Source organism: Grosmannia clavigera (assembly GCF_000143105.1).
Source record: "Grosmannia clavigera kw1407 unplaced genomic scaffold GCSC_160, whole genome shotgun sequence".
Classification (NCBI taxonomy): domain Eukaryota; kingdom Fungi; phylum Ascomycota; class Sordariomycetes; order Ophiostomatales; family Ophiostomataceae; genus Leptographium; species Leptographium clavigerum.
Genome location: NW_014040779.1, coordinates 492052 through 519650, shown reverse-complemented (window position 1 = coordinate 519650; position 27599 = coordinate 492052). Strand labels below are relative to the sequence as shown.

At 54.1% G+C, this 27599-nt stretch overlaps 11 protein-coding genes across 11 annotated transcripts; 7 read left to right on the top strand and 4 right to left on the bottom strand.

Annotated features, from left to right (window-relative positions):
• Positions 1-1986: 1986 nt before the first annotated feature.
• CMQ_4942 (arginine serine-rich protein) lies at positions 1987-3281 on the bottom strand (the record flags this gene model as incomplete). Its single annotated transcript, XM_014315878.1, has 5 exons — positions 1987-2022; positions 2076-2440; positions 2499-2714; positions 2809-3120; positions 3212-3281. 5 exons carry the CDS (start codon positions 3279-3281, stop codon positions 1987-1989), a joined length of 999 nt encoding a protein of 332 aa, XP_014171353.1.
• A 336-nt stretch (positions 3282-3617) lies between these two features.
• Positions 3618-5329, top strand: CMQ_5043 (proteasome regulatory particle subunit; the record flags this gene model as incomplete). The annotated part of the gene is made up of 4 exons (XM_014315979.1): positions 3618-3701; positions 3769-3825; positions 3912-4631; positions 4709-5329. The coding sequence occupies 4 exons, from the start codon at positions 3618-3620 to the stop codon at positions 5327-5329; spliced, it is 1482 nt and encodes a 493-aa protein (XP_014171454.1).
• Positions 5330-5537: 208 nt separating this feature from the next.
• CMQ_4955 (dihydrofolate reductase) lies at positions 5538-7242 on the bottom strand (the record flags this gene model as incomplete). Its single annotated transcript, XM_014315891.1, has 5 exons — positions 5538-6319; positions 6390-6607; positions 6953-6983; positions 7051-7131; positions 7194-7242. The coding sequence occupies 5 exons, from the start codon at positions 7240-7242 to the stop codon at positions 5538-5540; spliced, it is 1161 nt and encodes a 386-aa protein (XP_014171366.1).
• A 638-nt stretch (positions 7243-7880) lies between these two features.
• Positions 7881-9037, top strand: CMQ_5060 (nipsnap family protein; the record flags this gene model as incomplete). Its single annotated transcript, XM_014315996.1, has 2 exons — positions 7881-8487; positions 8553-9037. 2 exons carry the CDS (start codon positions 7881-7883, stop codon positions 9035-9037), a joined length of 1092 nt encoding a protein of 363 aa, XP_014171471.1.
• A 210-nt stretch (positions 9038-9247) lies between these two features.
• On the bottom strand, positions 9248-10504 carry CMQ_5036 (37S ribosomal protein rsm22; the record flags this gene model as incomplete). The annotated part of the gene is made up of 3 exons (XM_014315972.1): positions 9248-10006; positions 10069-10254; positions 10439-10504. 3 exons carry the CDS (start codon positions 10502-10504, stop codon positions 9248-9250), a joined length of 1011 nt encoding a protein of 336 aa, XP_014171447.1.
• A 409-nt stretch (positions 10505-10913) lies between these two features.
• On the top strand, positions 10914-11649 carry CMQ_4984 (uncharacterized protein; the record flags this gene model as incomplete). The annotated part of the gene is made up of 2 exons (XM_014315920.1): positions 10914-10980; positions 11063-11649. The coding sequence occupies 2 exons, from the start codon at positions 10914-10916 to the stop codon at positions 11647-11649; spliced, it is 654 nt and encodes a 217-aa protein (XP_014171395.1).
• An 890-nt stretch (positions 11650-12539) lies between these two features.
• CMQ_4932 (tetrahydroxynaphthalene reductase) lies at positions 12540-14097 on the top strand (the record flags this gene model as incomplete). Its single annotated transcript, XM_014315868.1, has 5 exons — positions 12540-12671; positions 12759-13647; positions 13709-13762; positions 13827-13900; positions 13960-14097. 5 exons carry the CDS (start codon positions 12540-12542, stop codon positions 14095-14097), a joined length of 1287 nt encoding a protein of 428 aa, XP_014171343.1.
• Positions 14098-15767: 1670 nt separating this feature from the next.
• Positions 15768-18862, bottom strand: CMQ_5069 (viral a-type inclusion protein; the record flags this gene model as incomplete). The annotated part of the gene is made up of 2 exons (XM_014316005.1): positions 15768-15846; positions 15912-18862. 2 exons carry the CDS (start codon positions 18860-18862, stop codon positions 15768-15770), a joined length of 3030 nt encoding a protein of 1009 aa, XP_014171480.1.
• A 1615-nt stretch (positions 18863-20477) lies between these two features.
• CMQ_5021 (isocitrate lyase) lies at positions 20478-22375 on the top strand (the record flags this gene model as incomplete). The annotated part of the gene is made up of 2 exons (XM_014315957.1): positions 20478-20904; positions 20976-22375. The coding sequence occupies 2 exons, from the start codon at positions 20478-20480 to the stop codon at positions 22373-22375; spliced, it is 1827 nt and encodes a 608-aa protein (XP_014171432.1).
• Positions 22376-23217: 842 nt separating this feature from the next.
• On the top strand, positions 23218-25280 carry CMQ_5074 (homocitrate synthase; the record flags this gene model as incomplete). Its single annotated transcript, XM_014316010.1, has 10 exons — positions 23218-23241; positions 23360-23525; positions 23597-23612; positions 23683-23807; positions 23882-23939; positions 24008-24294; positions 24367-24497; positions 24559-24569; positions 24729-25064; positions 25160-25280. The coding sequence occupies 10 exons, from the start codon at positions 23218-23220 to the stop codon at positions 25278-25280; spliced, it is 1275 nt and encodes a 424-aa protein (XP_014171485.1).
• Positions 25281-27098: 1818 nt separating this feature from the next.
• Positions 27099-27533, top strand: CMQ_5063 (uncharacterized protein; the record flags this gene model as incomplete). Its single annotated transcript, XM_014315999.1, has 1 exon — positions 27099-27533. The coding sequence occupies one exon, from the start codon at positions 27099-27101 to the stop codon at positions 27531-27533; it is 435 nt and encodes a 144-aa protein (XP_014171474.1).
• Positions 27534-27599: the final 66 nt, after the last annotated feature.

Below are 27599 nucleotides of genomic sequence, written 5' to 3'. Positions count from 1 at the left end.
CCCTAAAGCAAGCTTCAGCACTAAGACAAAATACCAACAGCTGTGTTAATCGACGCTCGAAGGGCGACGGCAACTTCTACTTATGTGCTGATGTGCTTTGTTAGGAAAGACGTACAACCCTTTCCAAAAATAGAAACAGTTTGCTCGGCTATCCAGTACGCCTTACCGGCCAGTATTGAGGCCCATGGCTTTCGTCATGGCTGTGCAAGGCTGTATCCTTTCAACTCAGCGGCCGTTGTCATTGGAGCAATCTCTACTCCGTACAACAGCCTAGCTTCCGATCAAAATTGATTTATCACTAATGTGTGCTTTCAATTGCAAATATAGAGAGTTCGTTGTAGTATTCTAAGGCGACTGTCTTCTAACTCCCAAGTCGTCCAGTCTTGTGTCTAATGAATTATGCAATCTTGTCCGTTGCGCAATTTGATATGAACGACTTACAATCAAACACCAGGTGAAATATATGCATAGCGCAATATAATAATTGTTACAGACAATCCCGCCAAAAACCAAGTTCTATGCAGTTTACAACGGCCTGCGTCGTAAAGGGTCTCCATCCAGTGTAGACGATGATCGGGTTGGTGATGATGCAATCTCTTGGCGATGTTATTCCGCACTGCTTACCCACATGCTGATAGGTATTTCACTCAAACCCTGCTGCGCTCTAGGAGTCTGATAGAAGTGCGCGGAGATAGGTTTAGACGGGTACGATTGTCTGGGAAGATGCATGCTTGTCCATTGTCGTATCTGCGCGGAGTAGGCGGAGGCGTCGGCCCTCCCGAACCGCCACCTCCTGGGTAGATGGGACCCGGACGCGGCCTCGGGGCGGGTGATGGCGGAGGGTTGGGAATCGGGAAATAAGATATTCTTGTGGCCGGCCATACAGGAAGAGCAGCAGCTGATTTAGCCGTTTCCCGAGCGTGGCCTAAATCTTTATGGTTGTGATACTGCTTCTTCATCTGCGTGGATAGAAAGGCAGAAGTGCTGTTCCGCAAACCATGGCGAGTTCGAACGTTTGGGAGGCACGTCGAGGTCCACAACACGACCAAAACTGGAGTGTAGCTGGCAAGCATTGTCGAGGTGAATTTATAAAGAAACCCGGCGATTTGTGTTGTGATGAGACGAGTTGAGAACGGATATTGGCGTAGAATGGCTCAGATTGTGTGGGAATAGGTGTAAGGGAATGTCTTAAAAAGCCGATTGCAAACAAAAACAGAAGCTTCTCGTGAAATCAAGGACCACGAAAAGGTTTGGAAACAAGCTCTGATGCCAAGAAAAACAAGCTGGCATCGAAGTTGAGAATGCTGTGCCCTTTTATATCGCGGCATGTTGAGCTGCTACGCAGAAGAGACCGGCCCGTGAAGACTAGTAAAACTAGAGCAATTGTAAAAAAAACACAGAGGCCCGTCAATGAAGCCATGTTAGACATGCTGATATTTAGTTCGTCAGTCATGCGCAAGTTGAAGAAAATGTCTTGATAATAGGCGCGCCAGAGTTTGGCCGGATCTGAGGCCCAAGGTGGCGAAGTAGCAGGCGCCACACCTTTTGCTGCAGGGACGCAAGTCCTGGGGATTCTGGGGTTGCCTTTCTATTTTAGACATTGCGCTCGTCTGAATGGTCAATTCGTAACGCTCAACGGCAATAATTCAAGAAGAGAGATTCCTGACAGATGGCAAATTGTCGCAAAGTGTTTTGGTGGCCATGAAAGCCTACAAACACATAGCTAGCCTAAGAAGTCTGTAGCTATATATGAGACCATGACGACAAAAAGGGACCCTAATAAATTAACCAGCTGACATTGGAAGTGCTATGCAGCATGCTTCATGAGAGCTTGAAAGCACTCAACCGGTATCACATGCATACCATGCAGCATTGACAGGATGATCGATCAGCCTTACGTGCGGGCCGTTGCCAATCTATGCAGGCGCGAGAAGAAGGCCGTTGATAGTTTGCTAACACAAGCAGTGAATTTAAAAATAGAACCTGTTAACCGATAGAGAACACGACACGCTCCTTTTCTGCCTATTGCGGCACTTTGAGTGGCTGGTCATTGGCCTTTCCATAATATATCGTACCATATTACACTTTCCCACATCAGCTCCTGCTCCTGCTGCGTGATATTGACCGATTCCGCTGTCCGTAGCCATCTCGGCCACGACCCCGTGGGGCCTCGTTTTCATAGCTCCTTCGGCCATTAAAGCCGCCATAATCACCTCCAGCGCCTGGACGAGAGTCCCGGAAGCCGGCACTGCCACCCCCATTTCTGCCCCGTCCGCCAAAGCCGCCTCTTCCTTGTCCTTGCCGTCTGTTCCACCCGCCTTGACGGTACCGCTGAGGCGGAGACTGTGATCGCGACCGGCTAGAGTGGGCAGACCGACTGCGGTATCGGCGGTGGCCATCATCGGGGGATCTGGAACGGCTTCGAGACATAGACGGCGGCCTGTATGTATCAAAGTTACGGGAGTTGCCAAAACGACCGGGCGATCTCCGCCCGCGACCTCCTCGTGGAGCTGCGTTGGGAGCGTTCCGGTTATTGAAACCACCGCCACGTCTTGCAGCAAGCGGCGGTGGGGGAGAGAACTTCTGGCGTGGAAGAACAATAGAGACGTTGATGGTGGCGCCATCGAGCTGTGCCTCGTGCATGTGTGCAATCGCAGCTTCGGCGTCCAGCTCCTCCACATAAAGGATGTAAGCAGTTCCGCGGTTTGTACCAGCTGCATGAAAGCGAGAGTCAGCCCCGAGCAGAAGATGGAGATGAACAACAGGAGTGCATCGCAATAACGGGTTTCCTTGAGCCGTTGCGCTTACATATGCGACTAATAGGTAGATCAAGGTCGCGAATGTGTCCGAACTGGCCGAATATTTCGTACAAATGGTCCTCATTAACGTTCTTTGTGAGTCGCTCTACAACAATCTGTGCATACATGTCCAAATTAGCGGCGGCCTCGTGACGCATCACCAAGCGAGCGTTTGCTGCTAACTTTTGTGCTTCGGACAGGCGTAGCGCTTCTGCTCCGGCCGCCGACCTTGCTGTGCCGGTTAGAATCCCGGCCGGCGACAAGGCTATCATGCCGATGTTCAGTTCCACGTCCTGGTGGAGAAGCAGAGCCTCCACCGTATCTAGAGGGCGAGCGAGAATATCGTTGTTGCAGCGGCGAGTTTGAACGAGAATGACCGGGTTTGGGAGAGAAAGAATGCGGCCGACTGCGACCTCGCGACGCTGACCGAGACGGAGAACGAATGTCGTATTGCGGGAGTGGGGATCGCCCTCGAGAAGTCATTGTGAAAGATGGTTGTTAGAGATATAAATGAAGACAGGGAATTGTCCGACATACTGAGAAGGTAAGAACGCGAACGTAAACGCGACTGCAAGTGATCTAGAGTCACGTGACATTACCTCACTGGTGTGGGGCACTTCACAGTAATAGGCAGAGGTGTGTTGCGTGGGCTCAGCCGTCTTCTAGCCTCCAAGCACTAGCCACGATATTGCTTCTGACTGTTCTTGCAACCCACACTGAAAAGCCGTGTTCGCTACAGACACGCATAAGGCTGCCCTCATCCTCACCCTCGCCTCTACCGCTCGCCTCATACTGTGCCCCGAAACACGATCTTCCACCATGTCGGAAGCTGCGTTGAAGCCGGAGAAGGACTTCTCCAAGGAAGCCGCCAAGCAGATTGCTGAGTGCACGGAGCTTGCAAAGGTTCGTAATGCCGGCCACAGCCTACTTGGGACCTGCGCATGATGTTTGCTAATGCGCCATCTGACAGACCGACATCCACGCTGCGGTTGAAAAACTGGGCCTGCTGGAGAAACAGACTCGCCAGGTAAGCATACGAGTTGCCTGCGAGTGCCTTACTTTGAGTCTGCATCGAGGGCTGGCGGCGAGCTGACGACGGCGAAACGACGATAGGCATCGGATCTGGCTTCTACGGCAAACATATTGGTTGCCATCGTTACGATTTGCAAGGATGCCGGCGACTGGAGCTTTCTCAACGACCAGGTCCTGATTCTGTCGAAGAAGCATGGCCAGCTCAAGCAGGCCATCACACGGATGGTGCAGACCGTGATGGGCTTTCTCGAAGATACACCAAACCCGGCCACGAAGCTGTCTGTGATCGAGATACTGCGGACGGTGACGGAGGGAAAGATCTTTGTGGAAGTTGAGCGCGCTCGCGTGACCAAGATCTTGTCGGACATCAAGAAGAAGCAGGGCGACTTGAAAGCGGCAACAGACGTGCTGTGTGAGCTGCAGGTCGAGACGTTTGGGTCGATGAGCCGCAGAGAGAAGACAGAGTTTATTTTGGCGCAAGTCGGTCTGTGCATCGAAATTGAAGACTGGACGCAAGCGGCAATCCTCAGTCGGAAGATCAGCACAAAGTACTTGTCCAGGAAACCGAAGAAGACGGCCGAACAGCTGGAAAAAGAGAAGAAGGAGCGAGAGAAGAAGATCGAGCGGGGCGACGAGGTGGAGGAGGAGAAGGAAGATGATGTGACAGACCTGAAGCTGCGTTACTACGAGCAGCAGGTCATCCTGGCCAAGCACGAGGACAAGTACCTCGATGTCTGCAAGCACTTCAGACAGGTTTTGGACACGGAGGCGGTTGAGACGGACCCCGCAAAGCTCCACGCGGTATGCTGCCCCTCTTTCCAGGCTATGGTCCTGGACGTTTACAAAACGAGTTGGTTGCTGACTATTCTTGTCATTAGGTATTGCAACGCATCATTTACTTTGTCATTCTCGCCCCGTACGACAACGAGCAAAACGACCTGCTGGAGAGAATCGCCAGGGATGCGCGAAACAGCCAGATCCCAAAGGACGCCGAACTGCTCAAGTTGTTTACGGTACAGGAGCTGATGCGGTGGCCGGAGGTGGCCAAGGTGTTTGGACCGTATCTTACGGAGACGGACGTGTTCGATGCAGCCGAGGGCGACTCAGACGACTCGAAGGCGTTCAAGCGCTGGCAGGATCTGCGCAAGCGGGTCATTGAGCACAACGTCCGCGTGGTGTCCAAGTACTACACGCGCATACGGATGGGCCGGCTGACCCAGCTGCTGGACCTGACGGAGGACGAGACGGAGAAGTACATCAGCGACCTGGTGACGTCCAAGACGATCTACGCCAAGATCGATCGGCCGGCTCGCATTGTGAGCTTTGCCAAGCCAAGAGATGCAGACGACATCCTTAATGACTGGAGCTACGACATGAAGAGCCTGCTGGGTCTGTTGGAGAGAATCGACCACCTCATCACTAAGGAAGAGATGATGGCGCGTATCCAGACAGGGGCATCTGGGAAGGCAGAGAAGAAAAAGGCGGCTGTGGTGAAATAGAAGAGGTTTCTTAGTCAAGCCGCAATGTACTTTTGTCCCCCCTCTTGTGTTCAGCGAGATAGAACGACCTCATGTGTAAGGGCAAGGAGGAAGGGTCGGTCGTTCTCGTGTGGTTTACAATGGAGTTGTTGCCAGTGAACGCCCTGATTGTATGTCTATGTGTCTAATTTGTAATCGTAAAATGTATTGCAGCCGGATGCAAAGCAGTCTATGCTTTCGCCTTAATGGGTTCAACCTCAGCCTCGGGCCCAGGTTCTTGGACGTGATCCTTGATGAAGCCGACCAGCGGCATGATCCACTGCTTGCTGACAGGCACAAAGTGGCCGCCAGGGTGGATGACGACGGCGGCATCGACGCACCGGTCGATCAGGGCCTGGCTGCGGCTCTCGTCGACGACGGTGTCGAGGCTGCCGATGTACTGCAGCGTGGGCGTGCGGATGGCGGGCTCGAGCAGCCAGGCGACATCTTCGGGCGGGGTGTAGAAGCCGCTGTAGATGACGGCGAACTGGAGGCCGCTCTGGTTGTTGGCCGCGCGCACGGCATCAACCCAGGGCGAGTTGGCAGGTGTGTCGTTGGACGATGACGACGATGACGACGACCGCTGAGTCCGCGGCGGCTGTTCGAGGGCGGCCGCGAGAAGGGCAGCGAGCGCGCCGCCCTGGCTGAAGCCGAGGACACCGTCGATGCCACCGGCCGCGGCGATGGGACCGGCCAGCGACATCATGCCCTCGTCGAAGAAGCGATACGTGCCCGAAGCCTCGTCAAAGCGCCACCAGGCCCACGCGTCTGCCTCTTCGGGCGTCGTGTCGTCGTCGCCGGCACCCTCTCGCGTCTGCGGCTGGTAGCCGGGGATGTCCCGGGGCTGCAGCCGGATCGGCGCCGTCGGGTAGATCAGCACCGGCATCAGGTTGTGGGGCGCCAGCTGCTTCTGCAGCAGCTTCTCGAGCGCGCGCGTCTTGCTGCGAAACGACGGTCCCGACTGGGTGTATCCTTGACGGCGGGCCACGTCAGCGGGCGGCCTGACGCCACAGTCGACAATATTGACACGGCAGCCGCTCACCGTGCAGCATCAAAATCTTGACGTCCTTCTTCGGCACCGCCGGCTTCGGCGCGCCTGGCTTCTTCCCCATCGTCGCCATCGTCGCCATCGTCGCTATTGTGCGGCTGTACAGCGGCAGGGCGTTTCGCGCACGGAATCGGCAGAATAGGACCGCACAGGATGTCATGTAGTGAAAGACGCCGTCGATGGTTGTGCGGGGGAAAATCAAGACTCGTCTCCTGCGGTGGTTGTGTTCGGCTGCGACAGTTCACGTTGCCCTCGGGCCGAGAAATCAATCGCCGCTCGCTAATGAGTCACCCGTCGGCCAAAGACCGAATCGGCTTGTCCGGCGTCCGCTCAAGCCTCTACTGCAAGACACGTGCATTCTACACTCTCATTCTCACGGCTTCTTCTGACTGTCAAGCACACATGATTTGTACCTTGCAGAGTTTTAATTTACATTTTTAACCTTGCCGCTTTGCACGGCCAAGCAGAGCAAGGCGTCTGATGCCGTACACCGGACTCATAGCAGCCCCCCAATCCTTGCTCCAGGCCGTGTTTAGTGCTTGTCCGCCTTTGCGTACACGTTTCTCGGGTCGTTCTTCCACTCGGCCGCTGTTGGAAGGGAAAAAGGAAAGTCAGCAAGACTGTCTCCGGAGGAGGAATTGGCCGTCACACGTACTCTGCGAAAGGGCGTTCTGTGCCGAATTCACGCCATAGGCGATGACAATGCCGGCGGCGAAGAACGGCCCGTACGGCCGCACTGAGGACTTGTTAGCAGGCAGCTCGGACTGCTGGAAGGCAAATGGGGAGCCATTGACGTACGGAAAGGCGCCGGGAACTTTTTCAGCGGGGCAACACCGAACCAAGACATCGCTATAGATTGAAACGGCTTGTTTGAGTCTGTGGAGGGAGGTCGAGAACGGTCGCGGTGGTTGCAGCGGTCGGGGGCGTTGATTTGATGGTGAAGGTGCAGGCTTCCTGTTTTTTTCCCCCCCAAAACACCTCAATTGCTTAGATCCCGCGACAGCCCGAGCCGGAACTGCCTGCCTTAGGCAAGAATGGAAGGTCACGTGCTTACTACGCTAGTCCAAAACTGACAGCTATTGGTGACATCACAGTCAGCTGCCAGTACTACCCCAGCTTCCGAGACACAGCTTCCAGCGTGCGGGGAGGGAGGGAAGGTGCTATTTGCCGCGCTTCTTACCGTAGCATCTCCTCTTCACTCTGAAAGAAGCTTGCAGGCCTTGGAGAGCTTTCATCCAATTACCCCGCGACTTTGTCCTCCTGACACTTGCTCAGATTCCAACATCGACGTTTCTACGTATTAGGTGCAGCTTATTGGCCCGATCGTCTTGCTGCTTCTGTTGCTCGTCTGCCTACCCAACATATCTGCTGAGCTGAGCCTGAATATTGAGAAAAGCTGCTTATTTTACATATTTCATCGACCTGCATCTTTCAGCGTCCCTTCAATAGCCATTCTTACCACATTGCCACTACCAACGGCACAACATGTTTACGACGAAGCCTTTTCTTCGGGCCACGGCCTGTTCCGTGCCGTTTCGCAGTGTGCGGGCGTTTGGCAGCACGGGCATAGTCCTTGACAAGAAGCTAGTGCCAGTTCCATCTCTGGCAGACATCGAGCCTGAGAACACGGCTCAGTTTAACAGCAAGCAAAGGGCCTTCCGAGAGCATCTTATGCAGGCTCAGAAGGCCAGCGATGCGAGTGCGTTGTCCTCTGCATCTTCTTCTGCTACGGAGACAAACGGTTCTGCCGCTTCTGCAAAGGGCTTAGGCTCACTGAGTACTGCTAAAGGAAGCGCCACCGGGGCCTCTGACACGGCCTCCGGCCGCAAACAGGGCCCAATCTCCAACTTGATCTACGGCACCAAAGAGGGACGCGAGCTTGACGCGCAGATTGAGGCTAGCTTCAGTCAGCTACTGGCGCGAGGAAAGTATATGCACTCCATCATACTCCATTTCCTGGTGAAGCCAGACAAGGTGGAAGAGTATGTGCAATTGATCGGAAAGTGGTATCCCAAGATCGCCAGCATACCAGAAAATAAGGTGCATCTGGTTGGAAGCTGGCGCACTGAAGTTGGCGATTGCGACACGTTTGGTAAGCCGCCTTTCCCTTAGTCTAAATAAGCACGCTCGTATGTTTGCAACATCTGACCGGTTCAGTACACGTCTGGGAATACCAGAAATACGAGGGCTACCATTCGTCGATCAAGTCGGTGTCTCGCCATCCTGACTTCCCCGAATTCGACCGTACACTCAGGACGCTCATCAACTCGGAGAAGACCTCTCTGATGCAGGAATTTTCCTTCTGGCCCACGACGCCGCCGCGACAGCTGGGCGGTATCTTTGAGCTTCGATCCTACACGCTCCACCCGGGCAACCTGTTGGAGTGGGAGACGCACTGGCGGCGTGGACTCACGGCCAGGCGGGAAGTCATGGAGGGCGTGGGAGCTTGGTTTGTCCAGATCGGGGAGCTCAATACCGTCCATCATCTCTGGCAGTTTGCCAATCTAGAAGAGCGCAAGAAGCGACGGGAGCAAAGCTGGGAAATTGAGGGATGGAGCAATACGGTGCACAAGACCGTGCCTCTTATACAGTCGATGAAGTCACGCATCTTGGTCCCAATGCCCTGGTCGCCCGTGTCTTGATGACATTCGGCGTGCCACAGCGTGACATCTGTTTCCTGTCTTTCGCCATGGTCGCATATTCACAGCTTTGTGCGGTGGCCTTCTTATGGTCCTATTTCAGTTTGAAAACCAGCAGCATAATGAATGTTAGAACTCAGATGCATTGCATAAAGATAACCCCTGTGACAAAGTGCTAGATAATGGTAGAGCCCGTGACGGCATAAAGACAAATCAATCCTCCAGCTCCTCGCCCATGACGGCCGCAAGATTTCGGCGTACCAGAAGTAGGGCATGATTCAAAGCACCGAGCTTGGCGCTCAAGCTCATCAAGCTAGGGTCTGCACTTTCTATTCGAACCTTTTCCCGGACATAGACCTCAGCCGGCCCCTCGGGTCTTGGCTCATCCACGTCGGACGTGGCACTTCCAGCCGGCTGTGGTGAGTGCAGGCCCTTGGCCGTGCCATCCTCACAGCTGTACGTGAACACCTTGTCGGCCTCGTCATGCTCGATACGGCGAGCAGTTCCAAGAGCCAGGGCAAACTTCATCCCGAAATTGAGAGGGACGCCGACGGGCTCGACGGCACGCAGCCAGAGGACCAGCTGGCTGTCCTGAAGGCCGATGTAGAAGCTGACGGCAGACGGCAGCGCCGGCGAGAAGTGGGACAACGACACCGACCGCGTAGACCATGCGGGATCGCCTGGCGTGGGGGCTGGGCCCTTGAGGAGAGCCAGAGCATCGGTGAGAGCCTGTGCGAGCACCCGGAGCTGTGTGGAAATAAAGGTATCGTTTCTTCCATGCAGTGGTAATGTTCCTGGCTCTCCAGGCGGCGACCGTGGCGGCGGATAGGAGTACGCCAGGGTCAGGGCCAGGAGGTCAATGGAGCGGGTGAGAAGCGTGTGCAGAGCAGCGAGAGGGCCGATGGTGATGGGTTGCCGAGGATCAATGGTCAGGGTCTGGTGGGGAAGCGTCCGGAGGCGGATGTGCATGCTCTGGGACTGGGTCAGCGACAGGAGGAGGCGCAATGAGAGACACGAGTAAGAGTCTTGCCTACCCCTCTAACAATCTGGGTGCCGAGCCGTGTGATGTGGCCCTTGACAGCCTCGTTTCGAGGCGTGCTCACGACAAGCGTGTTTCCGTTACCATCGGGGCCGAGCAGCTTGTAGCAGTCTTCAAGGCTCTGCTTCAGGTTCGTGAGAGTTTCCCTCAGTTCGTCGAGCTGCCAGTCCAACTCTCGCTTCTGCAAGCCGGCACCCACTCTGGTCAGCATCTCATATTTCCCACCATCGCACAAGCTCTCATTGCGGAGGCAATACGGTGCTTTGGCACACAAGCCAGTCCCTGGAAAGACAACCACGAGAAGCCAGGACGTAGCTTCTGGAAGAATTGACATTGTTGCGCATAGAAGAACAAAGACTGCATACCTCGGTCGCCTGAAGCTCCTTTTGTAGTTCCGCAAAGGGGAGATGTGGCCAAACTTCCAGCGACATGATGCCGACCGTGTCCTCATTCAGAGTTGGCCGTTGCCTACGTTAAGCGATCACCGATGGCTAAAGTGATGGAGACAGGCTAACATAATACCTCTCGTCTCTCCCTGCGGCAGTACGTGTGGCGTGAGCAAGAACCAGCTGTGGTCTATTCGCCTTTCTTTCGTCGGGATGGGAATGATGTCTCCTGTGTTAGCAAAAAGGGCAACCTCTCCGCCTGGAACTCGGTATTGGATGCTCCAAGTCGGCGACGATATGAGGCTGATCTGCCAAGTGGGCAGCTTGGTTCTACAACTAGAAGGCGGTGAGACCATGCAATAAATTGCCCCACAAATTCCTACGTCAAAGCTCGAAATCGCGATTACTTCTTTTCAGCACGGCTTCCGCGTCTACCAATGGCGATTATGCAGCAATGGGGGAGAAAGTCGCTCCGATGGTAGCTGAGAATCAGCAAAAGAAGATGGGCCACCTGCAACCTGGTGCGTGTCTCTCACCTGGCCTCAGAGGCGGCGGCTCTGATGTGTCACTGGCTCGTGAAATTGGTTGCTAACTTTTTTGCAGGCGTTATTGCTCGCCGGAGGCCCATAATTGGGCGTGGCCATCCGGCATCAGCGTTTGGCAAGCCGCTTGGAGTGATTTATGTCTCGCGCCAGGCGGCCTTCATGTCTCTCGTCAACCGTGCGATCAAGCTGCTGGACGAGGGGCCTGGCGGCGCCAAGTGGTCCGCGACGAGAGTTTTGCCGCTGAACGAGCGCGCCAAGGCAAACCGACAGGCGATAACAGGCCCGCCTGCTTCGGCGAAACGGTCAGACCTGCGGGCGGTGCGCCAGCGCGAGGTCCATCTTCTTGCCACAGGCCATGCGATCAGCAAACTCACCCTAGTGGCGGCCTGGTTTCAGCGCCAACAGGGTTATGTGGTGGAAGTACGGACGCGCTGGTCAGCCACGGTGGACGATCTCTTAATACCTGTGGGCGGGGACAGCAGCGACGGCAGTGGCAAGGGAGAGACCGGTGGCTTGGAACACCCACAATCAGACGAACAGGATAGAGAGCAGGACAAGACGGGCGATACTGCGTCCCAATGGCCAAGACACGAGACCCGGCTGAGAAATGTCAGCTGTCTGGAGGTGGCCATCCGGCTGGCATAGCTGCCCGGCCGTACACTTTTCGAAGTATCCAGAGAGACTGACGGGAAGTATTGCGATACTGACCCGACTTCGCACAATTGTGTCTGGTGTGCGACGAGGCTTGCCTTCTTGTCGGACTCTATATGGAGAGAAACGCGGGCAAATCCCGTTCAGGACTAGCGCAGAGCCAGCTTCAAGCACTATCCAGTTCTGTTTCCCTTGGAGACGTTCCTGCATAAGTTGTCTGCAACAATTCAACGATGCAGGTTTTTACCCGATTCTAGATGCAAAAGCAGAGACATCAAAATGACGTCAGAGTCCCCGTCATCTACTGTAAGTAAAGGATACATAGCCGTTGCTCCGCCGAAATGCAAAAAAACCTGCCGGCTGAGAGCATAAGCTCACAACAAAAGCTCGCTGCAACGTGTTGCAACTCCCGAATAACAGCGGCGGAACATTCTCGGAGCTAAAAATTTACCTCCGGCTACCGCGAACTGGTCTGTATATATCATGCGCTTATGGCTGTGCAAGTCCGCGAGCCCGGACAAACGTTGGATTTCCCCATCCAGAGTCCGGCGGCAAGCAACCACACCTGAAAGCGGAAATACGGCCCAGAATACGGAGTACACTGTACGCCTTCCATATGCAGCATGCTCGTTCTGAGCTGAGGGGTTGGGGGTGTAGACTCACGAGCCGAGATTTGCCAGGCGCATGGAAGTTGCATTTGCAAACCGCGGCAGAATCGTGGACTCTGAATAAAACGGATCACAACCGGAGCACCGAATAGCCGACTGATGTCCGACATCTGAGCAACCAGAGGAGCACCCCGTTCAGCTGGAAGGGGGAAGGGAAAGCACGTATTGACAGGCCAACTAAGCTGATGTAAGCACACTGATTTCTGGCACTATGAAATGGCGCCCAGGAGCTTGGAGACGGCCACGCCGCCGCCATCCGAGCGCTGTCATATCCATGCCCCCGGGCTGGCCTGCCGACGGCACCAGCAGCAGGTCAACACGACGACGGGGCAAGCCAGGAAATGTCCGGTCCTTCTGTGCTGGGCTTCTCCAACATCGTCCGGCGGGCCCAACGCTCCGCCCAGCAGAAGAGAATATATATCTGCATCTTAACAGCCAGGTGGAAGGCCCAATTCAATTTACCATCACATCGCAGACCCAAGAGCCTCGGTTCAGCACCATCTCATCACCACTCCCTTGTTATATATTTCCTCCTATCCGCTTCTCCTCTCAGACCAGCTGTTCATCCTGGCCAACTTGATCACATACATCATTCAAGCCATTATTCGTCTCTACCGCGCAATCTTCCGTCCCAAACGCCAGAAAGAGAGCGTGCTGCCCATCTCGTCCTCAGCCATCTCGACCGAAGCATTCAGCAACCACTACAACAGCACATCCGCTAAGATGCCTGCCACCACGACCCCGGCCGAGAACGGCAACGGCAGCACCAGCAGCAAGTACGATGCCATCCCGGGTCCGCTCGGTCTGGGTGCGGCCTCGCTAGCCGGCAAGGTCGCGCTGGTCACGGGTGCCGGCCGCGGCATCGGCCGTGAGATGGCGCTGGAGCTGGGCCGCCGCGGCGCAAAGGTCGTGGTCAACTACGCCAACAGCGACTCGTCCGCACAGGAGGTCGTGGCAGCCATCAAGAAGTCGGGGTCCGACGCCGTTGCCGTCAAGGCCAACGTGTCCGACGTCGACCAGATCGTCTTCCTCTTCGCCGAGGCCATCAAGGCCTTTGGCAAGCTCAACATTGTCTGCTCTAACTCGGGTGTCGTCAGCTTCGGCCACGTCAAGGACGTCACCCCCGAGGAGTTTGACCGTGTCTTCAGTGTCAACACCCGCGGCCAGTTCTTCGTTGCCCGCGAGGCCTACAAGAATCTCGAGGTCGGTGGCCGCCTCATCCTCATGGGCTCCATCACCGGCCAGGCCAAGGCCGTCCCCAGACACGCCGTCTACTCTGCCAGCAAGGGCGCTATCGAGACCTTTGTCCGCTGCATGGCCATCGGTACGCAGACTGCCCTCTCTGTCCTCTCCACGTCACATCTGTGCTCCTGCTGACAAGCTAGACTTTGGCGACAAGAAGATCACCGTCAACGCAGTGGCCCCCGGTGGGATCAAGAGTAAGTCTGACCCCAAGACGGACAGCTCTCTGAAGGCGAAAACCTGCTGACACTCTAACTACAGCCGACATGTACCACAAGGTCTGCCGTGAGTACATCCCCGGCGGCCTGGGCTTTACGGATGAGGAGACAGACGAGGTAAACAGTGCCATTGTTAGAGAAGATTCGCAAGAGGCTTGGCTAACAACATGCTACAGTATGCTGCCGGCTGGTCACCGATACACCGTGTCGGCCTCCCGATCGATGTAGCTCGTGTTGTGGCCTTCCTGGCCTCCCAAGATGGAGAATGGATCAACGGAAAGGTCCTTGGCGTGGATGGCGGTGCTTGCATGTGAAAGTGGGCTCGATCAATACACATAGAGCGCTCGATTGCACAAGGTGAATTCCAATTCAGCATCAGCGCAAGCTACAAGGGGGTTGACAGTTGCGGAATGATGAGAGGCGACGCAATCCTTCATAGCTTAAACTTCGTAGAAACCTGTATATTTCTTGTACCCTTTGCAGTTTATTTCCATGTGAAGTCTTGGAATAAAAAATCATGTGCGTGTACCTGTGGTTGGAGCTTGGGACGCTGCTCCAAAAAGAGGTTAGCAGCGCACTTTCAAATAGCCGGAAGCCGGACGACATATCTTACGATTGTTTGTGCTATACTTATCACGAGGTTCGTACGTCGTAAAGCGGTTTTTATCACCGCCTCGGAACCCCATAATGCACTTGTGGATATTGTTCCCGGTGGTTCCGGAGCTCTCCGTTTTCCCCACTGCCGAGGAACGGTGGAGTATGTGTACACTTCTTTACAGAGTACCTCGTACCAGTACGGAGTAGCCGTGGCCTTACTCTTGTGGCTAGATCTACAAGATCTATCCTGACTTTAGACCTTGGCAACATGGAGACTGAACTGTACGGAGTATAAGCCCCTCTTTAGCGCTTACGCTAGAAAGCCCCAGATGCGTCTTTTCGGCTTCTGCAGGAATCCCATGCGTGTCAATGGATTGATTTATTATAGATGACAACAGATACTCGTGTTCCGACCCGCTCCTATGTGTTGTTCTTTTTTACCCGGAACAACGGCCTATTATGGGAGAATAGCTGAAATTACGTTTAAACCTACCTAATCCGTACTTGGAAAACGGAGTAGGCCCCATCTACATAGCAGATGACTGCAATCATACGGCCATTCTGCTTTTGAATTTGGTACTTTGTCCCTGTAAACGTCTTGACTGATCAGATCGCAGGGGGTCAAAAAAGTTCTCAGACGGGTCCAGCATTCCATAAAGCAGACGTGTTAAAAAGAGGGGTGCACTGTACAGAGTACGAAGTACGAGCACCTATCGCATACACATATTCAACGTGTTCTCATTGCATCAAATAACATTTAGAATCCCCTTCATCATTCATCGCATACAGCACATATTCAGTTTCAAGCGCATTTACAAACAAAAGTAACGGCTTATCTATTTGTAACTATGTATTCTGAAAACTACAGTGTCATTATTACATAATATACTGTGATAGACCTCCAGACCTGTCACCTTCAACGTCTTACCGCTCCACAACCTACGGCATCAGAACAAACGGGGTGAAAGGCCCGTCATGCACGACTCTGTCTCGTGATTTCTAGGCACATGCATGATTTTGTGGGCTCGGCGATCCAAGACAGGCCCAATTCTGGTTCGTGCGCGCGAGTACTCCGTATATACGATAAGAAAACAGTTTGAATGAATGTATCCCCATGATCCCAATTAGCTCCAGGACTATACCCTCAAGCAAAGCTCCGCCTAAATATTCCACCCAACGTAATGACCAAGAAACAAATTTATTCAAGATACAAAGGAAATCCCCGGGTCGTAGCCCCAATGCTTGTGTAGACTGATACAACAGAACAAAAGATTGTACAAGATACCCAATATACAAATGTCGATACATTGATCCAAAAACCCTTTTGCTTACCGTCCTTACATACCAAACAACAATACATTTACATCAACAATATTCGGACACATTATCAAGAATCCTCGTCCGACTTGCGTGAGTTGCGAGACGAGCTTCGAGAAGAGTATAAATCAGACTTTTTGACAACCTGGCTATTGAAGTGAGGAACTCATGTCAGCAATGGAAGTAAACAATCTGGGTCGGGAATAGCACTTACAATAATCTTCGGTCTGACGAGTTTCGTACGATTACAAGTTCATCCTTTGATGACTTTCCCTTTTTCTTGCCGGACGATCCTCCCGACTTTTCGGACGTAGACCGGGCACGCAATGTCGCCAGCTGTCCTTGCAGGGTAGCTATTTCATCCTGAGACGTGGCATATGCTGCACTGATCTGCCCCAGCTGACCGCTTGTACCAGCAAGCTGACCAGCCAGGATGTCGTGCTGATGCTGCAGTGGTTCTAATCTTTGGACTTCTTGCTGCAGGCGCGCCACCTGATCCGAATTGCTGTCGGCTAGTTGTTGTAGCTTATCTCGCTCATCTAGGATTTCGTGGTTGCTCTTCTCCAGAGCATCTTTCTTGGCACTGAGCTCAGTCCACTTCTTGCACAGTTCTTCGTGCTTCTTTTCTAGTGCGGCAAGATTCTCAGCCAATTCTTTGTCTGTCTTGGCCGGCAATTCGTCCTTTAACTTATCAAGCTCTGAAACGAGAGCTGCCTTTTCTGCAACGAGTGTAGTGTTTTCCGTAATGAGCGTAGTACTTTCCGTAGTGAGTGTTGCGGTTTTCGTTTCGAGTGCCGAGCACTCCGTTGTTAGTGTTGCAATCTGCTCCGTGAGAGCTGCGATTTCCAGTGTGAGGGTAGCATTATTTTCAGCCAGAGAAGCATTCTCTGTAGTGAGAGATGTGACTTTTGTACTGAGACGTCCGTTGTCTGAAGTGAGAGTTGCGTTTTCGGAAGACATGGTGTCTTTGTCCGAGCTGAGGGCTGCCTTATCCTCTTCGAGTTGGCTTATGGTGCTGTTTAGCGATGATATGGTCGCCTCTGATTCCTGGCGTTCAGCATTCAGACTGTTTTCCATTTCGTTCTCCTTGTTTGATAGCTGGGATTTTAAAGCTCCGGTTTCGTCTTGAAGCCGAGTTCTGTCTCGGAATAGCGAATCGATCTCCTTTTGCTTCGATTCAACTTCAGCTTTAAGGCCACTGACTTGGTTTTCGATCTCGGAAATGTGCTCCTGGAGGATTTCCCGCTCTGCAATCCATTCGGCCCTTTCCGCTTCGAGTCTCTTCAATGATTCGGCGATGAATTGCTTCTCGGTTTCCAGAGACAAAACGTTGGACTGCAACTCATGTTTTGCTGCCTTTAGCTCTTCAAGCGACTCCTCGAGCCGCTGAAAGCTCTCATCGCGCTGCAATTTTTCTTCTTCAAAAGCCTCGAGCTCAAGGCCTTTCTTCTCTGCCTCCTCTTTATATTCGTCACGGGAAGCAGTGCAGCTTTCGAGCTCGGCCCCCCTGTCGGCCAGGTTTTGCTCCAAGATATCGAGACGCGTCTTCAGAGCATCCCGAGTCGATTCCAAATTGGAAATCTGCATCAGAAGAACACTCTGGAGCTCTTTTCGGGTGTCACGAGCGGAAGACACTTGACCTTCCAAATCTGCGTACCTTACTTCCAGCGTGGAACGCGTTGCGTAAAGGGATTGCATCTCAGACTTTTCCTTCACTAGAAGCTCCTGCGTCTTCTCCAGCTCTGTGCACCTCTCCTCCAATGCCACCTTTAGCCCGTTCAGTGCCTCTTTCGACTCCTCCAGTGCCTCCTTGGACGCCTGCAGTGCATTCCTTTCCGTTTTCTCTCGAGCCAGGGCGTCTTCGACAGCCAGTAGATCGTCCTGTAGTGTCGTACTTTCCATTTTCTCTTGGCCTAGAGCTTCTTCCAACGCTCTCAAATCCTTTTGCAAAGTCCTATTAGCCAACTTCTCCTGGGCCAGAAGCTTTTCTACAGCTTTCAAATCGTCGTGAAGTTCGGCGTTCTCCCGCTTCTTCTGAGTCAAAAGTTCCTCTACAGAATGCAAATCTCCTTGAAGCTGGGTGGCCCTGTTCGCATGCTGCTTAGAGTCCTGACGATAGGATTCTTCGATTTGGCGATGGTTCTCGAGCTCCTCATGAAAGGTTTTGTTTTTCTTCTGAAGAGCTTCAACCTTGTCGGCAAATTTAGAACGCTCCTTCTCGATGTCCGCTTTTTCCAGCTTCGTAGCCAGAAGTTTGCTCATCGTATCTTTGAGTTCCGCTGAAAGAATGCTATGTTGTTCTTCCAGGTAGTTTGTCTTTTTCTCAAGCTTTGCCATCTCCTTGGCATGTCGTTCATTGGCAATAGCGTTTCTACCAGACGAGGAGTTGGTTTCAACCTGGATGTCGGTGTTTGGGTTTTCGTCAATGTAGCGATTGGTTGGGGTCCGGGACAGAGCTCGCCGAGATAAGGGTGAAGTCATGGTGTACAGTTCTTGGCCTGTCCCAGAGAAAGATCGCCGTCTCGAGGATCGTGCTTCGTAGCAATATTCCGTACTCACCGTCGTAGCTTGTGAGCTGTCCGAAACGAAAGATGAGGCATCCTCATACTCGGACGCAGAAAAGACGGCAGAGCTTTTGCTATCGGCCACAGATTCGACTGGATCCGGATCTCTGAACCGGATGGTAGGCCGGCTCCGCAAAGGAGCATAATTGATGGCAAGCGTCTGAGGCTTTGGTGGAGGAGGCGCAAGATAGGTCGAATCGTCTGATGCTTCGGAATTCGCGTAACCAGGCTCTACCCGGATCATGTTCGAAGTAGGCGTCTTCAAGGGGACCGGGAAAGTGGGGGGCTGGAACAGAACCTCGGGGCGTATATTGAAATGGACTCTGGGTCGAGGGATTCGAGACAGCTGAGTTGATGGCTGGCGGCCAGGTAGAGCCATAGGAGACAGGCGTGCCAGAGCTCCATCCTGATCAGATTCGACGCCGACAGTTGATTTGTTTGAAGTCAATGATGACGTTGACGTCACCGAGCCACTGGACTGTCGCCTCTGCAGCTTGAGTTGTGGCTTGGGAAAGCCGAATTGGGACTCTCCCTGCCGCTGCTGGGGACGGAATGTGGTGGCCCTCGCGGTCCGGCTTCGTACATCTGTGTCGCGGTTCATTGGTGATTGCGGTAACAGTTCTCAGTCCGGTGTGTTTGGAACAAGTTCGTAAGCAGCGCTTAAAATGGGCAGTCTGCTGGTATGATTGGGAAGCTTAGTTGGGGTGCCTTGAGCGATAATTGGTGCAATGTAGATGTGTGCAAATGGGAGAAAATGCTGCTCATCACGCACAGGAAATTAGGGCAGGTGAGATTGACGCAGTCGGAAGCGGTTGTATTGAAAGATACGAGGCCTTGAGCGGTGTCAATCGTGCAGGCAGCGGAAATCGGCAAGCATATAAGTGAACTGGATTTTGTGAAGTACAAGTGACATGCATACACGGGGGTGTGAGGAGGTCAACGGTCAACACGTGTTTTCGCTGAGGCTGATTTAATCATATTGATGACTGGACAGGGCATTGCTGCTGTTCTGGCCCTTGCCCGTCTGTTGGGTTTGATTCATGCGATTTTATTGCTGCCACGAATTCGAAGGACGCCGCACTGAAAAGAAACGGTGACGCTGGCAGCCTAAGATGGTGTGAGGCCCGAACTTGCGGGTTGGGCCGCAATGCCCTGTCTGACCGGTGGCGAGGTTGGCCGAAAGTACCCAACATCCTTGTACCGCGAGACGCCCGTTCCTGGAGAAGAGGTTTTCAAGGGCCCAGGAGGCACGGCCGAAAAGCCGCAACTAACCACTGCAGCGGCTTGTTGCAACCAAAGAGGACATGTGGCAGGTGTTGTTGGGCTCGGGGTAGAGGCGCAAATGGGGTTGAGTCATATGTCTCTGCCACTCGGAAGAAGGCCTGACTGTCGTGGCTACCTCCATTCGCTGGCATGAGGTTTTAAGCCGGGGCGTTGCAGCTTTCGCATGCAGCAGCCACAGGCCGCAAGAAGTACCGACCGGGGTTGCGGACATGGTGCCTAACTTTGATCTTCCTCGCTGCAGATCAGCTGATTCCGCACCGCAGTTGTGCACATAAATAAGGAGGCTGTGGCAGGTTGAAAAAACCCCGGGCCCGGATATTCAGGGTTCAGACAAGGCAAAATGACGCGTTGCAGCATTTGTAGCGGCCTTCTTTGCTTTTTCTCCCAACGGGCGTCAACTGGGCTGCTAACAGGGCTCGACCCACAACGGCGTGGGCGACAGCAAGAGGTCGACGACGAGTAGGTCAATAGGAGCCGCAAGACCCAGACTGGAGCCACAAGGTTTGAAACAAAAAAAAATATCCGCCTAATTGCCGTTTCCCTCAGTCTGTCTCGAAATTTCCAAATTGCTTGTTTCCGCCAGATATCGCCAGAAGGGAAGGATGTGGCCTGCCGGACGGAAAAATAAAACTCCGTGCATGGGGCTTCCCCGCAAAACCTGCACGATTTGTCATCAGCTGGAGACCAAGCGCCACTCCTCGGTTAGTTCAGCAAAAGGGCAACGAGCCGGCAGCCGTCGGTAAACGATGGCCCAGAACGAAGTACCGAAGATGTCGGCCGTTGACAGCTGACTGAGCCGATCGCATATGTGCTGCGAAGCACCTGCTACATGACCTCGCCCAAATGTACGGGCAAACAGAACCTCTACGCACCAGACAACGACGAAAAAGGCACCGAAAGACCCACTGAACAGAAGAACAGAAGAACAGAAGATGCTGAGACGCCCTGTGCTGTTTGCGGCCGCCCGACGGACGACCTCATCGCTCGTGCCGCGGAATCCAAAGACGTTCAATTTCGTTGCTGCACGACTGCTGTCGACAACCATGGCCCGCCGAGGGGCTTCTCTACCTGTGGTGCAGCCACCGCTGACATCCACACATGCGGCTGACGCCTTCCAGTTGCTGCCCGAGGCAGAAAAGGCGGGCGCAGCAGAAGACTTGCTGTACGAGCAGCAGATCAAAGATGTGGAGGCATGGTGGGCAACACCACGCTATGCTGGCATCCGGCGGCCCTATTCGGCCGCAGACGTGGTCTCCAAGCGCGGTTCGCAGATGCAGACGTATCCCAGTTCTGCAATGGCACGCAAGCTCTGGAATCTCGTCCGCGAACGCGAAGCCAAGGGCGAGCCCATCCACACGCGTAAGTGCAACCGCGATGATGCATGCTATTGCACATCGAGCCTGCTGACCGTGCCCTCGTCTCTCTTTCAGTGGGCGCCATCGATCCTGTCCAGATGACACAGCAAGCCCCCCACCAAGAGGTGCTGTACATTTCCGGCTGGGCCTGCTCGTCGACCCTCACGACGACAAACGAGGTGTCGCCCGACTTTGGCGACTACCCGTATAACACAGTGCCCAACCAGGTACAGCGCATGGCCAAGGCCCAAAGCATGCATGACCGCAAGCAGTGGGACGCACGGCGGAAGCTGACGGCGGCGGAGCGAGCCAAGACGCCATACACCGACTACCTGCGGCCGATTGTGGCGGACGGCGATACGGGCCACGGAGGCCTCTCGGCGGTGCTGAAGCTGGCCAAGCTGTTTGCCGAGAATGGGGCGGCGGCGGTGCACTTTGAGGACCAGCTGCACGGCGGCAAGAAGTGTGGCCATCTGGCCGGCAAGGTGCTGGTGCCGATGGGTGAACACATCAACCGTCTGGTGGCGGCACGCTTCCAGTGGGATGTCATGGGCACCGAGAACCTGGTGATAGCCCGGACGGACTCGGAGTCGGGCCGGCTGATCAGCTCGGCCATTGATGTGCGCGACCACGAGTTCGTCCTCGGTGTGGCGGACCCGTCAGTCCAGCCGTTGGCCGAGACGCTGCAGGCCATGGAAGCCCGCGGCGCCTCGAGCGAGGAGATCGACATCTTCGAGGCTGAATGGGTCAAGAAGAGCACGCTAGTCACCTTTGACGAGGCTGCGGTGGCGCACCTGCGGGCCGAGGGCGTGGCCGAAGCGGACGTGGCCTCGTACGAGGCGGCCGTGGCAGCCAACCGCGACATGGGCATCTCGGAGCACCGGGCTCTGGCTAACAGCCGCGCGCCGGCCGGCCGCCCAGTCTACTTCAGCTGGGACGTGCCGCGCACGCGCGAGGGCTTCTACCACTACCGCGCCGGCATGGCAGCAGCGACCAAGCGGGCCCTCGCCTTTGGCCCGTACGCAGACCTGCTCTGGGTCGAGACCGGTGACCCGTCCGTGGAGGTGGCGCGCGATCTCGGCCGGCAGGTCCGGGCGGCGTATCCGGGCAAGGGCCTGGTGTACAACCTCTCGCCGTCGTTCAACTGGATGGCCCACGGCTTCTCCGAGGAGACGCTGCGCTCGTTCGTCTGGGATATTGCCCGCGAGGGCTTCGTCCTGCAGCTTGTCTCGCTGGCCGGCCTTCACACCACGGCCACGGCGACGTGTGCTCTGGCGCGCAGCTTCCGCAGCGATGGCATGCTGGCCTATGTCAACCTGGTGCAGCGCCCCGAGAAGGAGCTTGGATGCGACGTGCTCACGCACCAGAAGTGGAGTGGCGCCAGCTACATGGACGGCATCATGGGCGCCATCCAGAGCGGAAGCTCGGGGAGCAAGAGCATGGGCGAGGGCGGCACAGAGTCGCAGTTTGAGTAGTCGCCGCGAGCATAGTACGAGTAGCCGGAGATGCACGAATAGAATCAGACTTATGACGTACAAGCTTAACGGGCCTCCACTGTCTCCTGCAGCTTTTTTTTTTTTTTCTTTTTTTGGCGTTGCTTATTGGCCTGATGCTTGGTATACGCTCTTCCGAGTTCGGCCCTGTCCGGCAGTTTTATCACGAGCTCCTCTGGCGGCGTTAACCACCGGACATTGCCCGGCATCAGAATCACGTCCTGTCGGTGAGGGTCCGCTGTCGCTGCAGGAGACCAGGCTGGGGTCTTTCTTTGTCTTTGGCTTCCTGTTATTGCCCGTCGTTCGCAAGCTGTTTCAGGCCTCTCCACCTGTGCGCCCCATTGCGACGTTTCGTGCTCGTTGAAACAAAAAGTAGTCGACAACCCTGAAATGCTGGTCTTGCGTATAGTAGGGGCATACACCAGCAAAGTCTGGCCAGCTGCCTTCAGCACAATGCTTGGTGTGGTGGCATGCCTATTTTTTTGTGCATTGCGGGGTGGCATCTTGCAGATCAGTATGTCCCTCTGATTGGTCAGTGGAGACCCACCCCTCCATCAGTGGGAAAAAAAACTTTGCCCACCCAAACCCCGATGTCAGGAAAAATCTGATTGACCAATAATGAGTCACTCACTTTTTTTGCTGCGTATATCGGCAGGCACAAAACCCCTCCACAAATCTGTTCCACCGCCTTCAGACTTCCTCCTCTCCCCTTAACGAAACATATACCACGATCGAACACACCGTCTCGCTGATTGAAGGATCTGTAACATCTGTATTTTCAGGCCATTCGAACCACACCATTTCCTCACCACAATACTACAAACATGTCTCCGTCAGCAGACCCCACGGTTCGTCTCTCCTCTCGAATGGTTACCTTCCGTTCCCGCCTTCTCCAGCGTGCAGCCGTGGCCAATTGCATGCCTCCCTTCCCCAGAAGCGCTCAATCTAATCGTTTCAATGATACAGAGCGCAAGTTTGCCCAACACCTCAGGCCAGCATCAGCAGCCGTCCACACAAGGCAGCAACCCGTACCAGCCGGTTGGCGACTTTTTGTCCAATGTTTCCCGCTTCAAGCTCATCGAGTCTACTCTGCGTGAGGGCGAGCAGTTCGCCAACGCCTTTTTCGATACTGGTGAGTCATACTGCTCCCGGGACAGTGGCCGTCTGGAAGGAGCGATACTAATGTAGCATTCCCGAGTACAGAGACCAAGATCAAGATGTACGTCCCGTAGCGGACCTCACACCTCTCACTGACTGGCATCGGAATGACTGACACGTGCGACTTGTAGTGCCAAGGCTCTGGATGACTTTGGTGTCGACTACATTGAGCTTACCTCTCCCGCTGCTTCTGAGCAGTCTCGCCTGGACTGCGTGGCTATCTGCAATCTCGGACTCAAGGCCAAGATTTTGACCCGTACGCTTGACTTTTCCCAGACAGTTGGTGTGACTGGGGGGCTAGGTCGTTCTGTCTACTAACCGCTTACGCAGACGTCCGGTGCACAATGGAGGATGCTCGCATCGCGGTCGAGACCGGTGTTGACGGCCTGTAGGACACACCCTCCTCACTCAAACTCCTGACCCCTTGTCTGCTCAAGTCTGACATGATTTTTCCAGTGACGTCGTCATCGGCACTTCTCACTTCCTGCGCGAGTTCTCGCACGGCAAGGACATGGCCTACATCACCAAGAGCGCCATTGAGGTCATCAACTTCATCAAGTCGAAGGGTCTGGAGGTCCGCTTCTCGTCAGAGGACTCTTTCCGGTCCGATCTCGTCGACCTTCTCTCCCTCTACCGCACAGTCGACAAGGTTGGCGTCAACCGTGTTGGTATCGCAGACACCGTCGGTTGCGCTACTCCCCGCCAGGTTTACGACCTTGTACGGACACTTCGTGGTGTTGTCTGTATGTTTTACTCCGCCCACCCCCTCTGTTCTTTTTTTCTTTCTTGTGCTGCATCGTTTCTGACTCGCACAGCTTGCGATATTGAGTGCCACATGCACAACGATACTGGCTGTGCCATTTCGAATGCTTTCTGCGCTCTGGAGGCCGGTGCGACACACGTGGACGTGTCTGTTCTTGGCATTGGTGAGCGGAACGGCATTACAGTAAGTTTACCATCCCATTGCAGCATCGCACAAGAAAAACATCTGCTAACAGCGTTGATAGCCTCTTGGAGGGTAAGTGATAACTGAAAGACCGGGTCCTTCTGTGTTCCAACCCCCGTTAGCACGTCATTTGTCCAAGACGAGTGCCGAGCTGGTAAAACGCGGGGTGCTTTGCGTATCAGTCAGTTCGGCGGCGATCTGTGTGACAAGTGCTAACATATCACCATCTAGTTTCCTGGCGCGCATGATCGTGTCGGACCGTGAGTACGTTACCAAGAAGTACAACCTTCACAAGCTCAAGGAGCTGGAGGATATGGTTGCCGAGGCTGTGCAGGTCAACACGCCGTTCAATAACTACATCACCGGGTTCTGTGCCTTCACGCACAAGGCTGGCATCCACGCCAAGGCGATCCTGAACAACCCCAGCACCTACGAGATCATCGACCCTGCCGACTTCGGCATGACCCGCTACGTGCACTTTGCTTCGCGTCTGACGGGCTGGAACGCGGTGAAGACTCGTGTGGGCCAGCTGGGTCTGACCATGACTGACGAACAAGTCAAGCTTGTGTACGTTGTGCCTGCACCACGCACCCTCGTTGGCGTCCCTATGTTCCACATAATTGGCTTCTGGAGGCTAACTTACAATTTAATACTTTGTACAGCACGAGCAAGATCAAGGACCTCGCAGACGTTCGGCCCATTGCCATCGACGATGCGGACTCGATCATCCGGAGCTTCCACCTCGGTCTCGAGGCCAAGACCGCCCCCGCACCAGCGAACTAAAATGGACTGGGATTGGTTACAGGGAGTTTTTACGGGACTGTCCAATTTTTTCGTCATTTGGAAGGCGTCTAGGGAACACGACAAAAAAAATTACATGGCTGAGCATTGGGAAACGTTTGTTTTTGTATATTTGCAAGCTTTTTGCGCTTTTTTGGCTTTAAAAAAAGCATTGGCAGTTTGTGGGTCAAGAAAATTCAATTTGCATGCTGTTTATTCCGATACCTTTGATTTGGTCAGACATTGCCGCTTGGAAGGGATTTGCAGTATCTACGTACGACGTTGTCGTGGTTGGGTGAAACACTGGAAACTATTGATGTCCGTCAGAGGAGGGACTAAAACAATGTAAACACAGTAGGCCGAGACTACGAAACACGTGTTACTGTAGCCAGTCAGACACGAGGCGAATAAGATGTGTGTGACAAGAATTTGTGTGCAACGAATCGGGATGCTTATGCATGCCACCATCCGGTACTCCCATTAGAATTTGAACGACACTGCAATATTGACACCGGCTTACATTTACATCTCGGCACTTGCGGAATGTCTGTTACCCAAGTCGGATATTCGGCTTCGACCGAGAGGCGGAGGGAGAGGGAAAACACAAAGAGTCGAAGCCGAATATTCGACTTGGGTAACAAAGACCGACGTGATCGACGGCTGGAGCGGGTGGCGCAAAGTAATTTTTGAAGATCGTGAAGATCGTCGCAGCACGGCCAGCGAGCGATCTGTGTTGAGATCCGCGGGGTGTGTTCCAAAACGAACAAAGAGAAGAATGTTTCGCGTGCAGTTCGGCCGACCCACAGTGAGAACTAGACGCAAGCGGCTCTTGTATTTCTTGTAGCCAATGTTTGCTTGTCTCTGGAGCGATCGATCTTGCTAATGGCTGTACTCCGTACACAGTAACATCAATCAATGCCGATCCCAAATCTGAGCCCAGAGTGCGCCATAGCGATACTATGTAGCTAATAGCAGGGGACAACAGCAGCGATAGGCTAGACAGGGGCGGCCTGCTAAGGATCCACTGGGCGGCAGATATGCTAGTGGGTGAAGACGGAGAGGGCGGGTGGCTCTGTAAGTGCTAGCGTGGCCTGGGAACGCCACGTAACCGGTGTAAAAAAAACTCACAGTGAGCAGAGTAAAGGGGGTAAAAATACAGCCTCTGCTGAAGAAGAAAAGTCTGCTCACGACAGAACGTGTTTTGTCTGATTAGCGGGCAGGCACGCCCTGCCGTTGGAAGCTCAAGCGTGATTGTCGCCAGTCGCGACGTGCTTTCCGCATGAAGAAATGGACAATCAGCTCCTGCATTGTGAAATTTGCTGCTGATCCGGGTAGCATTCCTTTCCTTGCTCTCTCGTACGACAAGATCGGATCCAATTGTAAGGAAATCCGTCCTTTTTCATGCACACCGTGCAACCATTCTTCGCAGCTACAGGACAACGAGGACGTGCGGTCGCCTTTGTAAGATACATTCCAGTCGGCTTTGAGCGAATACGAAAGCGGCTCTCTGCTAATAGGATGACGAAGACGAAAAACACGATGAAAAAAAATAAAAATAAAGCCCTGGGGCAAAAAAAGCCAGCCGCGGCAGTGTGGCAAGAAAGACGCCAGGTCGAGTTCACGAGCGAACCGTCCAGGCCGCTAGGAGGAGCCATGACATGTCATAAATACCAATGCTTGCCGTATGGGCCTCTGAACAAAGAAGGGCCCTTCCGGTGCTAGCAGAGCGTGGAGCCGGGTCCCCTCGAGGGAGGATCTGATACAACCCAGAGTGCTGGCCTCAGCTGTTGGTTTGCTGACCAGCGCAGCCGGCCACCCGCAATGCAACCACCAGCAGGGATAAGGGAGCTGAACGCAGGCTCCACGGGCAACCTCTACGTCGTACGCATGGCTCCGTATCTGGCGGTGATGCCCTTTGCCCTCAATTATTGGATGGTAATATTGCCGTTCATGCTCGTCTTCTTTATTGCTTCCTTTTTCGTCTGCACTTCACCGACGCCTTGCTCCGTCCTCGTGATGGGAAACAGGAGAGGAATCGAAAAGTACATGACCGGTCGCCATGGCTTTAACACCCCTCCCCTTGCTCTCCGTAACACTAAGCACAGTCAACAACACACATACACACACCCCTCAAACTCTGTCGTTCACACCAAGCAGCTGGTCATGATGCCCACTAGCTCCACACAAAACAGCACGACTACTGTCCTAGGGCAGGTCCATCAGCTGGCCCATCCATCCATCGGCCAAGTGCAGTAGTGCTGTCTGCAACACTGTGCATGAGTCCACGCAACCTCACTACTCCCGTAGTGTGAATTTTTTTTC